At 38.5% G+C, this 14,068-nt stretch overlaps 1 protein-coding gene across 20 annotated transcripts in view; it reads left to right on the top strand.

Annotated features, from left to right (window-relative positions):
* Positions 1-14,068, top strand: part of UNKL (unk like zinc finger) — a 63,352-nt gene that overhangs the window by 9,213 nt on the left and 40,071 nt on the right. For 6 of the 20 annotated variants that reach the window (XM_030002202.2, XM_030002201.2, XM_041120182.1 and 3 more), the window contains 4 exons: positions 2,297-2,430; positions 4,398-4,533; positions 5,268-5,385; positions 10,979-11,063. In XM_030002202.2, the coding sequence (XP_029858062.1) occupies positions 2,297-2,430; positions 4,398-4,533; positions 5,268-5,385; positions 10,979-11,063 (473 nt within the window). Of the gene's footprint in view, positions 1-169; positions 234-2,271; positions 4,534-5,267; positions 5,386-8,821; positions 8,854-10,952; positions 11,064-14,068 lie in introns of those variants that run through there. The other 14 variants (XM_030002214.2, XM_030002211.2, XM_030002204.2 and 11 more) reach the window with 11 other exon arrangements.

The raw sequence follows: 14,068 nt of genomic DNA, 5'->3' as shown, positions 1-14,068 counted from the left end.
AGGGGAGCTCTTGCCACAGAAAGTGGTCTGTATACTCAGTAGGAAAGGATACCAGTTCCTAGAGAGCTTTGAAGCCTTGGAGGGTCACAAGTATCTCTTACTGGACACTGGAAGAGCATTCTGGGGAAGTATCACTATACGCTTGCCCTATTCTTATACTCTTCCCTAGGCATCTGCTATTGGCCACTGTTGGAGACAGGACTCCAGGCTAGATGAACCTTTGATCTGAGCTGGTATGGCTGCTATCTTACATTCTTACCTTTGTTATCCCTTATTCCCAACCATCTGTTGGGATATGATAGCTCTCCCTTCACAGTAATTTTAGTAAAGTTAGTGCCTTTTCAGTAATTTCATAATTATTTAAATCCACATTTTGCCACAGAATTCACTGCTGCATTGCCTGGTCACATACTGTTTAGTTATATATAGCTTTTCTTTCCAGAAGACTTTCTTCAGTTAGCTAGCTGATGCTTCTTCTGCAACACATCTGTCCATTTTCTTTTTCTTCTTCTTAACTTTCCTCATTTAGCATATGCAGCATAATGCCATGTCAGTCTGAATACAGAATGTGTAGTATCTTTGTAATCTTCAGTATTGTATTAGAATGAGGAACTAATGTATAGCAAGACTGAAACCAAGCTCCGTTCTCTAAATGTCTTTTAATGTGTTACATGATTGTTTATTGGTGATTGGCTACGTATAAAGTATCAGGAAGAGCTGAAGGCATTTGTGGTAGGAGTCTATGTTTAACAGCTTGGACCTACAAGTAGGCTGCCTCAAACTTCTTTGGTGTTTGTGAAAAACAGTCGTGTGCCATTGCTTCTTCTGATTTCAGGCATCCAGCATTCATAAGGAAGTCCAAACAATCAGGTCTTATTTTTTCTTTGATGGTCTTTTTGCTCTACAATGGACACAGATATTAGGGTTTCTTCATTTTAAGTAAAGAGCAGATAAATAACAGTACAATCCCTGATACAGGCATTAACTGTATTCTCCTTAATAGCCTTGTTCTTCTACATATCCACCTTAAAGAAAAAGCACTCTCTAGGACCCGTCTGTTTTCCTTCTCATTGCCTGCACCTTTTCTGAATCTGTAAAAGAAATATTTTGACTTTTTGAAAGGTTTTAGACTTGTCTTTAGGTCTGTCTTTTCTTCCTTTCCCTTTGAGATTTTCTTTCTTGGAGGATACTTGGGGTCTGGGAAGTTCTTGAAATACTATGTAAATGATATCATAACTAGTTACTGTATAAACGACCACACCTTTCAAACTCCTCTTCAAAGATCCTGAGTAGGAATATTTTGGTATAGGAGGTAAGGTCCTTGAATATTTGTGTCTAGAGAAAGTGCCAATTGAAGGCAGAGGCCTTTGATTCTCATAGAGTACTATACATCCACCTCTGGTATTTGATTCCTCACCTTGTTTCTCCATTGCTTCAAAGTCTGCCTAATATAATTACGCTATAGTATCTTTTTTTTTTTAATCTTTTGTACTGGTTTGCCATTGTTGAATCTCTGTACAGCTTAGTTTTACTAAAATGGTGTAATAAAATTGTCGCAGATTTTTGGTAGAGATTTCATACCACTAATGCGATACCTTTTAGGTTGGTAGTAGTCGTTCTGATCTTTCAGCAAGCTTGTGGTTGCTTACTTGCAAAGCAGTTGTAAATTCTTGCAGAAGAGATTCCATTTCCTCATAATGATTGTTGTTTGTTACTAGGTCTCCCGAATGTCTTGGCAAACTTTTCTTGCAAAATCTTACAGTGAACCAAAAGTACTTTGGCTACTTTTATATGATGTGGTACTCAATAGCTGCATTTTGTACCTGCCTTTGGTGATAAGTTTTCCAAGGCAAAGAGTCTTATGGTATTTAATTCTCCGTCATAGAGCAGGAGTTCTGTATTTCTTATTGCCCTTTCTATATCTTTTTTAATTCTACCACGTCCTGTGTGGCAGTGGAATATCAGAAATTAATAGCATATTCAAAATGTCAGCACACCAGCATACAGAGGTACAGATGGGCATTGCTGGTGCAAACATTGTCTGTGTGTATAATGCCAGCATTCCTTCATGTGTTCTGTTTGGTTTGTGTGGCATGGTTATTCCTTACGATTGCCAGCTTCAGCGCAAGTAATGTTTTGAAATACAGTCAATTTATTTTTTTTTTACAATTTAGGCTTGTTAAGAGCTGGATTAAATGACAGAATTTTGATAGAGTTGGACAGGATTATACCTGCGACAGGTAGGGTTACTGTAGCTATACAGTTTAGCAGTGTTGTTTTCTTTTCCCCATTCCAGAGAACTTCAGGCACAGGAAACCTTACAGAATGGGCAGCTAGGATGTGGTGAAGGCATTCCAGATCTGCAACCAGGAATTTTAGCAAGCCAGGCAATGATTGAGAAGATCCTTAGTGAAGATCCAAGATGGCAGGGTAATGTTACCCTGTCTCCTTTCTCCGTTTCTTTATTGGTGCTTGACCTGATTTGTTGATCCTGGGTCTTCATCTGGGAGAAGTTCAAAAGCCTTTTTTAACAGAGTAAAGAATTGGTTTATATAAGTAGTATGCATATTTGTGAACAAGTTGCACTGTCTGTCACATCTATATTCAGATTGCATTTTGAAAATGTTTTGTTTTGAAAACTTTTAATACATCTTTTTCAGTTTACTTGATACAAGTGCTAATCTGTGTCAGTTGAATAAGTGTTCTTAAAAGTCAGCAGGAGCTCTGTCTTGTGCTAAGTAGTAATGACTAGAGTCTTCATTTTTTGAGTCATTAATAGACTGTTTAATGGACTGTTATTCTTTGCTGAGCTTGATGAACAAGAATGAAGTAGAATTTTAAACAGAAAATTGGAGCAGAATATTAAAATACAAGAATGTCTTGAAAGCATTATATTTAGATCTCTTAAAGAAAATCCAATTGCCCTAGTTTTGTTAAGGCTTTCAAAGTTGGTTCTTATGTTTTTGGTTTAGACTTGCTTGTTATGTAGCCAAAGATGTTAGTATCAATTGGATGTTGTTAGAGCTCTTGCCCAAATTCTACTTTAGAAAAGACTGCTGGGTACAATTACTTCCACAAAATTCATGCGGGGACAGTAACACAGCAAGAGGTCACATGAAGGTGCTGTCTCTAAGGAATTCAAGGGGAGATAATTGTATGATACTTTTCCCCTCTGTATTTTTTAAATGTACTATAGGGTGCATATTTAAGTACTAATAATGTGTAGGGCTTAACTGTCAGCTCTAGATCAAAAAATATTGGATGTTTGATGAAAAAAGACAGCAAAATTGACCAACTACAAGCACTTTTATTGCATTCCTTGCATTGTGACAGGTCTGTGTTATATAATGTTGTATGGCTTCTGTCAATACCTGTAAATATGGTGGGATTGCACATAGTTTCTGGGGTTGAAAATCATCCAACTAGTGATTTCAGCCTTATTTTCCTAAGCCTTTAAAGAAACTATTGAAAAGGACTGAACAAAGAATAGGCTCCATGTGATACTCTGATTAATAATCTTTGCTATTTGAAAGTAAATAATTAATGAATCTTTGAGAATGTTTCTTCAGCTAGTTTTCCACAAATCCTACAGGAGTCTTGTAGTATTGTGCAGTTCATTTTTAAGAACACCTCAGGCTAAAAGGTTTGCTTAAGTCAAGATACATGACATCGGCTGCTGCTGTTTTACCTACATCCATTTTCCCACTTTAGGAGGAAGTTAGATTGGTTTGACATGATTTACTCCTCACAAACCCATGCTTGCCCTTAGCTAAAATGTACGTTCTAATTTATTTACTTGCCTCATTGTTCTTCTGAATTTTTCTGTTTCTAGACAGAACCTTGTTTGTCATCTCCTAGTTCCTCCTTCCTGGAACCAAAGATGTACAGACAGAGGCAAAGGTAGAGAAGAGGCTCTAGAATTTGTCCAGGAAGATTTTACTGGACAGCCTTAACATGCCTTAACATGAAAGCAGTTTTGGTGAAATGAGGACTTTCAACACTAAACTTAGGAGAAATCCAGATATAAAATTGTATAAGTTTTTACTGTTTGTTTTACTAAAATGAATAATGTATTTTCAGGTATTCATTTTCAAAATGCTAGATGTATATAATGATAATTTCCAGATAGTTTCTCTACCAATAGATTGCTAGTACTTTATTTGTGTACTTTATTGTAACATTGCTATTGAATATAAAAGCAATGAAGATTGCCTTGCATGTAAATGTGTTAGACTTTTATTTTTAAAAATGCAGGAGTCAGTCCAAGTTTGTAAGAATGGAGGGGTCTGTGAATGATAATTTTTTTACAAAAAGCAGTGTGATGCCTAAGCTCACTAAAGACACTCTGAATGCAAAAATTAGTTGTTTATTTCTCTTAATTGTTGACCTCTTTACAGACACAAATTTTGTATTAGCTGGCTACAAGACAGAACAATGTACCAAGCCACCCAGGCTCTGCCGCCAGGGTTATGCATGTCCACACTATCACAATAGTCGAGATAGAAGACGAAATCCCAGAAAATTCAAATACAGGTACATAAATACATATTAAGAATAGACTTTGGTCAGTCAGACAGTTGTTAATGGACCGATCTGTTTGGGTTCTTCTATAATGCACTTGCGTATTCCTAATGGAATAAAACCACATCTTTCCCAATAGCCTTGCTAAAATTTGGGGGGGAAAAAAAGCATCTGTTCAGAATGATCAGACAGTTCTGAAGACAAAAAATATGAAGCTGTAATGGAAATATCCTTCTTTCTTGTGAAGAATGAAAACAATTTCTATAATTCTTAGCAAAGATTGGAATCACTAGGTCAAACCTTCTTCATTATGAAAAGATCAATTATAATTTCTGTCTTTTTTTCTGATTTTGTTCTATAATTTTCCATTTCTGAGCAGTATTTTTAGGACCTAAATTTAATGCATGTCCTCTCTTACTTGTCATCATTACATCATTCTACATTGTTCTCATACACCGTGGTTTCTTCATTGTTTCTGGTGTTTTTTCGTGCAGTGACACAAGGTTTAGAATTGATGGGCTTTGCTTGACAGCCTCAGGACTGTGAATAAATGTCATTAGACAGAAGATAGAGAGAATCCTACTAGCTCATCTTTCTGTCAAAGAATTTCCGAAAAGTCAGAGTCTCTCAGATTTTGCAACTTAACAGGTCCCAGAATCTTAAGATTCTGAGATTTAGTGGGAAATTGTTTGAGACTTCTGCTAGGAAGTAGATACAAACATGCTCTGGACATCACTTTTTTCTAGGTCCACTCCTTGCCCCAATGTAAAACATGCAGATGAATGGGGTGAACCTTCAAGGTGTGAAAGTGGGGATAGCTGTCAATATTGTCATTCTCGTACAGAGCAGCAGTTTCATCCAGAGGTAAGAACTACGTTTCTACTTATTTTTAGCAATTTCAAGATTATTGATTGAAGATATTATTTATGAAAAAACATGTGACATTCCATTCAACACTTCTAGTCATTGAGGTATTTCCTTAAGCAAAAAAAAATTTGTTAAGAAATAGTTATTTGTACTGCTGTGGTTTTCACTGATAGGCATTTTTGTTGTACTGCTTATGAAAAATTAAGTAATATTATCTGGATTTGGGCATAAATAAATATGTTCTCTTTTTTACCTAACTTCTTGGATTGGTAATGAAGTCACAGTAGTAACTGATACTCAGTAACTTGGGACAAATTTCTATTTTAAGTAGAGTTGAAAAAGCTTTATTGCAAATAATTAAGAGAAACTGAATAGGTCAGGAAGAGGTAGAAAGAGCAGAAAACTCTCCTAGTGGCTGAACTAAGACACTTCAGAAAAAACAAGGTGATTTTATATTCCTCTGTAGGCAAAGTCACTGTAATTTTGCTGGATGGTTGAGGGTAACGGTGAAATGCTAGGGAAGAGAGCAGTGCTATGCAATCTGCTGAGATTTAATTCTTATGCGACACTATGAAAATATTAAATGTGCCAGTTAATGGAAACAAACATGATGCTGAAAAGACATGTTATGCTAGAAGCTGCCTGTACAACATTGGATATCTGTTTTCATTTGGGGACCTTTGAATGGACATGAAGAATTCACAGCAGGATGTAATTTCTTGTATTAAAAAGCTCAATACTTAGTGAAGTATAAGCAAAGACCATTCAAGCAATTGCTAATTTCCCTTCCAATTATGAAGATTATCGAAGGCATCTCAAGACTATACTGGGAAAGGAATTTGTAGAATACTGACTCCAGGATTGTTGCAAGCTTCATATCATACATTCTCTATCATAAGTTGACCAGCTACATCTTTATACTAAATAGGTGTCACCTATCTCTACTCTTGAGATGCTGCTTCAGAATTTCACTGTCCTGATGACTAGAGGTTTTACAGTCCAGTTTTATTTCAGATCATCTAATTTCTTCTGCATCATATTCCAGCCCTTTTCTGTAGTAAAGGTGTCTTCCTGCTTGGTATTGCTACCATACTTTTATTTATGACAAAGCTATGAATGAAAGTGCTGAAATAAGTCACAAGGCTGAGCCTTGAGTTCTGCTACTCATTTTGTCTGCTGCCTTCCTCTTTCATACCATCCATTGTCATCTCTCCATTAGTCAATTTAACAGCAGATATGTGACATTGGGAAGAGTTATGTTCTTCATTATCTTAATTAATGAATCTTACCACATCCTTTATTGAAGTCCTTACTAGAAAGACTGCATTTCCATTTTAGAGAAGGACCTTTGATTTATCAAAGTTATACAGTGAGTCTACCATGATGTGCCTTTGCCAAATGTACTTCTAATTTTATCCCATTTTTTTCTGTCTTTAAATGGTGACAGACAGAATAATTAATGGACATGCAGTGGCCTGAATCAGCTACTTTTGCTCTTCTCAAACATATGTGAGCTATACTTAATATACCTCAGTTATATGTGCTACTTCTGATGTGATGGCTTTATTAAAAGTACTTGCTAACTGCATCTGTCTTATTTGCCAGTTTTTTAAAAATTCTGACATAACAATTGCCTAATGCATTTCCTGTTCCTGAACTGATGGTGTTTTGCTTCCACATCAGCTGTAGTCACCTCAGTCTTTGTCTACTTGCTTCCATTAGCTGTGCTGCCTTTGTTGTAGTGTTGAACATAATTCCTACTGATAATCAAGGTGGGCATAGTGTTATCTCCTCACCTAATTTTAGGTCTAGTATTTAATTTCACAGAAACTAGCTATGTCCCTGCACCGAAAAGGGAGTTTTCATTCAACATCATACCCTGTGATCCTTTCCCTCCTTTGCTCCAGCTCTGACTTCATCCAGTTGTGTGGTTAGAATGGAAATTCCATACAGCTTTTGTACCTCTGACTTGAGGATTCAAAGCACTCATTTTATTCAGTTCATAATGAAATTCAGTCTATTTCATGGTGGTCATCAGTTGCCTTCATTCCTCAGTCAACTTACTTGATGTCATTAACATTAGTTTAGCCTTCCTTTTTTATGTCGTTTAATTTAAGTTGAATTAATACTCACTTTATCCAACATTATCTTCTCTTATTGGATTTTTTCATGTACTTGTTCTTTACCAAATTAAAATAAAGAATATTGTCATTGCCTCTTGGCTCAGTGACTATTTTTTTAAGAAATCTCTTGGTTATCACATTCAGGAATAGCTTGATTATACTGTTAATAGATAGCAGCCGTGTTCTTGTCAGTAGCTGGGAAGTTAGTCTTCTGTAATGATTTAGTTCTTTGAGTTTGCTGTCTGTCTTGTAATAATATCAGTATGTATAGATGACGTGGCCATCTCCCAAATCAGTCTTTGAGGTGCAAGCTCTGCCCCAGTAGTATTTTGGTATTATCTATATTATCACTTCTTGTAGCTGTAGCATTTACCAGAAGGCACTCTGCACCATCTGGGTAGCTCATAGGATCAGGAAGGCTGTTTTTTGGCTAGGACCTCAAACTAAGACCGAACTTCTACTTTCTTCTGTTTAAGCCATCTGGAAGTCAGCTCTTCTCATTTGTTTTCTTCCGTATCATTAGCATTGTGTATACATGGTTTGGGTTTGTGTGGTGGGGTTTTGGTAGTGGGGGAGGGGCTGCAGGGGTGGCTCCTGTGAGAAGCTGCTAGAAGCTTCCCCAGCTCCCAAGTCCGACCCGCCTCTGACCAAGGCTGACCCCATCAGCGAAGGTAGTAGCGCCTCTGGGATAAAAGATTTAAGAAGGGGAACCTGCAGCAGGGGAGGAGATTGGAATGTGGGAGAAACAGCTATGCAGACCGCAAGGTCAGTGAAGGAGGTGGAGGAGGTGTGCCCGAGGAGGTTGATGCCCCTGCAGCCTGTGGTGAGACGGCAGGCTGTCCCCCTGCAGCCCATGGAGGTGAGCGGGGGGGCAGATGCCCACCTGCAGCCCATGGAGGACCCCATGCTGGAGGGGGTGGGTGCCCCCAAAGATGGCTGTGACTCCATGGGAAAGCCCGTGCTGGAGCAGTCTGTGACAGAAGATTGGCCCGCGCAAAGGATCCACGCCAGGGAAGTTTGTGGAAGACTGCAGCCCGTGAGAAGGACTCACGCTGGAGAAGTTCATGGAGGATTGTCTCCCGTGGGAGAGACCCCACGCTGGAGCAGGGCAAGAGTGTGAGGAGTCCTCATTGCAAACCCTGTCCCCCTGCACCACCGGGGGGAGGAGGTAGAGAAAACCGGGAGTGGAGTTGAGCCGGGAAGAAGGGGAGGGGTGGGGGGAAGGTGTTCTAAGGTTTGATTTTACTTCTCATTATCCTTGTTTTGATTTGATTTGTAGTAAATTAAGTTTATTTTGTTTCTTCCCCAAGCTGAGGCTGCCTTTTGCCTGTGACCATAAGTGGTGAGTGATCCCTCCCTGTCCTTGTCTCGACCCATGAGCTTTTCTTTATATTTTCTCGTCATCCCCCTGGGGCCAGGGGAGGGAGGAGTGAGCAAGCAGCTTTGTGGATCTTTGTTACCGGCTGGGGTTAAACCACAACAATACAGCATTGGGGTTTTATATTTAACCAATATACAGAGAACAGGAAAGAAAGGAGATGGGCCCAGCTTCATTTCCTAGTTTGGGTGTGTTGTGGTTTAACCCCAGACAGCAACTAAGCACCACACTGCCGCTCACTCACTTCCCCCCCCCCACAGTGGGATGGGGGAGAGAATCAGAAGGAAAAAGGCAAAACTCGTGGGTTGAGATAAGAGCAGTTTAATAGAACAGAAAGGAAGAAACTAATAATGATAATAATTGGAATGTACAGAACAAGTGATGCACAGCGCAGTTGCTCACCACTTGCCGACCGATGCCCAGTTAGTTCCCGAGCAGCGATCCCCGCCAGGCCAACTCCCCCCAGTTTATATACTAGGCATGACATCACATGGTATGTGGGAATACCCCTTTGGCCAGTTTGGGTCAGCTGTCCCGGCTGTGTCCCCTCCCAACTTCTTGTGCCCCTCCAGCTTTCTTGGTGGCTGGGCATGAGAAGCTGGAAAATCCTTGACTTAGTTTAAACATCACTTAGCAACAACTGAAAACATCAGTGTGTTATCAACATTCTTCTCATACTGAATCCAAAACAACACTATACCAGCTATTAGAAAGAAAATTAACTCTATTGCAGCTGAAACCAGGACAGGGTATGGTATCCACAAATGACTCCTTCATTTTTTGCAATGTCTGTGTTAGCTCCTGGTGAAATTGGTGGAAAGATCAGTCCCGCTGTTTTGTTTGTTAAGTGTGTCATTTGGGTGAATACTTGTCTACAGCATGGACATTTTGTTGCTTTTTCAGTGTTCAAGGAAAAATAAATTCTTTGTAGAGTGCTAAGCATCAGTAATAATTTTGTGATTTAGCATTTTGCTGTAGTTTCTTGGATGATCTTTGGGTTATGCATGAACTAGGAGTGAATATAGCAACTAAATTTTCAGCCTCAATTCAAAATCATGTATGAGAGGGAAATTTATCTAAATGCTTAAAATGGCTCTAAAATAAAGAGCTTACAGAACTAGTTGTTGATTTTTTAAAATATATAGTTTCATTTTTCATGTTTGCTCTAAGGTGGGAGTCCAAGGTAAACTTTTTTTTACACAGCATATGGAAAAGTGCCCAAGAAGTAGCATTCTGAACTAAGAATTATTACGTATCGAGCCATGAATCTCTTGACTGACACTGAAAGCCAAAGCACAGTACCAAGCTTTGGGGAACCAAAAAGATCCCTCTGCTATTTGCCACAGACTTGCAAATCACCAGGATTAGTTTTCTAAAGAACTTACGTGCTTTTAAATAGTTTCTTAATATTGTTCTAATATGATAGTATGTGAGCCCCTCCTCCCAGCCTTGTGAGATCCAAAGATCATCAAGATCCTGGTAGAGCAATAAACTGAGTCTGGATCTTACTAGCAGCTTACTTATATAATCATTACTGTCATGAACGATCTGTATTACTTCAGTTCTCACGCACCCAGTCAGATTAGAGAAAGATATTTGAATGTTAGGATGATTTGAGTATTAGAGGTGTCCTAACGAAGGAACTGTGTTGAAAAAACCATACTGTTTTTTTTTTTTTTTTTTGGCTGTGTAAGCTGCTCTAATGCATAAATCATTTCTCCTGCAAGATTTCTTAAAAGTGGTGTAAAAGACACTGAAAATTTTATTCCCGATGTTTGACTTTTTTCTGTACAACATGGAAAACCGAAGTAGTTTAAACACTGCTTTTTTTAAATACTATTGTTACTTACTATTTATTATTACACAGAAGAAGGTTAAGATGCTCTTGTCTCGGGTTTGCTTTTCTTAAAATTCCGCTCTTCTATTTGATTTTTAAAAATGATCATAAGAACTGGATTTTCTGAGGAAACTGTGTAATACATATTGTTAGTAAAGATAAAGAATTTTTCATTTAAAGGTTTTAAAATTTTCTAACTATTTTGTCGTTACATAACAATGTTTAGGTTAACCACCCTTCTGTTTCGTTTAGATATATAAATCTACAAAGTGCAATGACATGCGCCAAACAGGTTACTGCCCACGTGGTCCATTTTGTGCATTTGCACATGTTGAAAGTAAGTAAGAGAACTGTTATTTTGTATCAGTGTTCACAAAAATGAACCATAATTTCTAAGCATCAGTAACAGAAGTGACTTAACATCGTTAATTTTAATGCATGAATGGCATTTGATGTCACTTGTTTTTAGAAATTTATTTCATGTTTTCTAATACCGTACATTGCTATGGGAGCTTGCTGCATTTGCATCAAATTTGCATCAGCAGTAAAACAGGAGGTGCTTTTCTTTACAAATGCAGCTTGTCCCTGTAACTTTTTGAACTTGATTTGGCAATTTGCTACACACGCACACTTGATTTTTTAAAATATATTAGATGTCCTATTGAAACCTATAGTAAACTTCTCAGGTAAAAGTTAAACATCCTTGCAAGTATTTGCAGAACTAGGGCCTTAGCTAAGCTGAAAAAGAACACAGAGAAAATTACGTCAGCTGTCCTTTTTCCTCCGTAGTCCACTTACATCTTCACTGAGCTCAAACTGTTATATACAGAAAAAGGGAAGAGGGACCATTTTTTTCCAAGAGAGCACTCAATTCTTTGGTATGCATCTACACAGATTAATTCTGGGTATGCATCATCAGATTCTTTTTAATAGTAGTGTCAACTTAGGCTACCCCTACACACTTCCTGCACTCCAGAATGTGAAGCATGCAGTTGCTGCAACTATTCATGGCTTCTTTTCAGTTGTGGTGCAAGGCAGAACTTGAAGCGTTTCTGTGTAACTGGTTTCTTATAGGTGATAAATCTTTTCTTTTTTGATTATGTAGTTTTTGCTTGATTATGTAATCAGTAAAACCTCATATTTATTCTTCAAAAAGAAAAAAAAAAAAAGGTCTCCTCCTATCTTACTTTTTGCCTTCTGCTTCTAGAGCTGGAAAGAGATGAGAGACCCTACCAATTTTGGAAACCTCCAAAGTTCTGCAATCCAGTAGTATTTATCTTACGATTCTCTAATGATAAGTAATGGCAGTCTCCTCTCTCTGTCCAACCTGTCTAGGCAAATGTGATGTTCTGTACAACCATTTATTGTGTCACTTGCTTACCTAGAAGACTTCCAGTGAATAGAGTCATTCTTGCTGCCCACAGCTCTTGTTTCTGAGAATCTGTGGTATGGTCAACTTGTCTTTTAACTTCTGTGGGATGATCCATTTTACTTTTCCATGGTTTTGTTACTCAAAGAGGAGGAAGGATAAATAACCTCCTGTATTTATTCAAGAAGCCCATTATTCTAAGACCTAGCAATTCTTCAAAACATTATGGCAGTGACATCAGTATTGACTGTTTCTTCACATCAAAAGTAGCTCACTGCCTTTGCTTTCATGCTGTTGAGGCTGTCTCCTAAATCCAGTCCTTCACTGTTTGTCAGTGTTGGCAAGTACTTCTTTGACTCAGGAAAGTCTGAAAATACACATTTTGTTACAGAAGTGATTTATGGCATTGGGTTTACTGTTCTGTTTATCTGATATAAGTTTTTTCAGTCCTGAAACAGCTGAAAGAGTATGATTTAAACAAATTAATTGCATACATGCAGCATGGTATAATTGTGACATGCTACAAAACTTCTGTGGGAGAAGACTACGTTTTCTCTGTTTTCTTCCTTAGAGCATACCGAATGCTGCCTCCCTTCTTGCCTCTCCAGCGTGGAGGGTGTACAGGATAAACTCAGCAGAGCTCTTGGAGATTGGAGTTCTTTTGAGACCCCATCATGATCTACTTCTGTGTGTCTTGATCATTAGTACCTTTAACAGTCCAGTTGATGCTTGATTCCTATGAGAGGAATCATTCTCACAGGAAGCTGTCATTGGCAATAAACAAGATTTCCATCTCTAAGGAAAAGTTAAGCATTGCCCAGGCTAAAGATAAAGAGGGCTGAAGAAAAGTCCAAACTTAACAATTTGCTGATGTTATTCTGCCTGAGGAATATCTTTCTAATCTGTTGCTAATCCTTCTACCCCAGACCTGTTCTTTCTTCTACTTTGTAGGATGAATTCTTGTACTCTTTAAAAATCTCCAGAACTCTGAGAGAATTCCTGAGACTTTGAACACGTTAGCAGTGCTAATTGAGAAGCAGCAGCTTAATTTTCTCCACATAGTTGCATTAGAAGTAATTTTATGTCCATCAGAAGAGACTTATGTGGCTCAACCAGCATGCTCTGGAACTCTTCGGCTTGTATCATCTGGAATGAAGACTGTGTAAGCAGGAAATCTCAACACATGAACTTGAAATCTTGCAACAGTACCCACCCTCTGTCTCTGGTAGTCTGAACAGTCCATCAAAAGTTATATGTTTGGTTACTATCAGCAAGAGTGCCTTTCTATTGTTAGCAACAGCTTTAAGCTTAGTTCAGCAGCTCTGAAATTCTGCCTCCTGTGTCCATAGAACAAAATGGTTTCTGTCCCTTCCATATATTAGGGAAGGAGGAGAGAATGGTTTCAGGGCTGTAGGTATCATCCATATGAAAAGCCTGAAACTCTTGGTTCATGGAACTCTTTGAATCACAAATTATGGGTGTTCCCCACCTAACTTCAGTGAAACCCTAGCTATGTGGAACAGGTAGAGGAAGATTTTCCACCATTCATACATGTATGTCAGCAATTTTTATCATTCTATGTGAAATAATTTGTGGAAGCACACATTCTCTATAATAGCGTTCCTGGTCTTCCCTCAATGACTACCTCAGAAACAGCTGGCCATTTTTTTCCCATTTTTTCCCTCCTTTGTGAAGATCATGAGGAGTATTACTGTTCCTCCAAGACTGCATTTCCCTTGAGGCCCTGGCTGCAGACAGTATTGTCTTATAAATGTCACTCGTTTTTTACCCCACTGGCTGAAGCCCTAGGTCCACTGTACTCCCAAAGACACTTTGTGATGACAGGAGGGAGAGCACCTGATCCTGAAAAGTAGAGAAGTAGTGGGATCTGGCATATCTCCCTGACACCCTCTGCAAAACAGAGAGTAGCTAGGGTATGTTGGGACACTTTGGTGAAGGACTCTCTTAAAATA

This window comes from Aquila chrysaetos, chromosome 25 (genome assembly GCF_900496995.4).
Source record: "Aquila chrysaetos chrysaetos chromosome 25, bAquChr1.4, whole genome shotgun sequence".
In the NCBI taxonomy this organism is placed as follows: domain Eukaryota; kingdom Metazoa; phylum Chordata; class Aves; order Accipitriformes; family Accipitridae; genus Aquila; species Aquila chrysaetos.
This window is presented reverse-complemented; position numbering and strand designations above follow the sequence as displayed.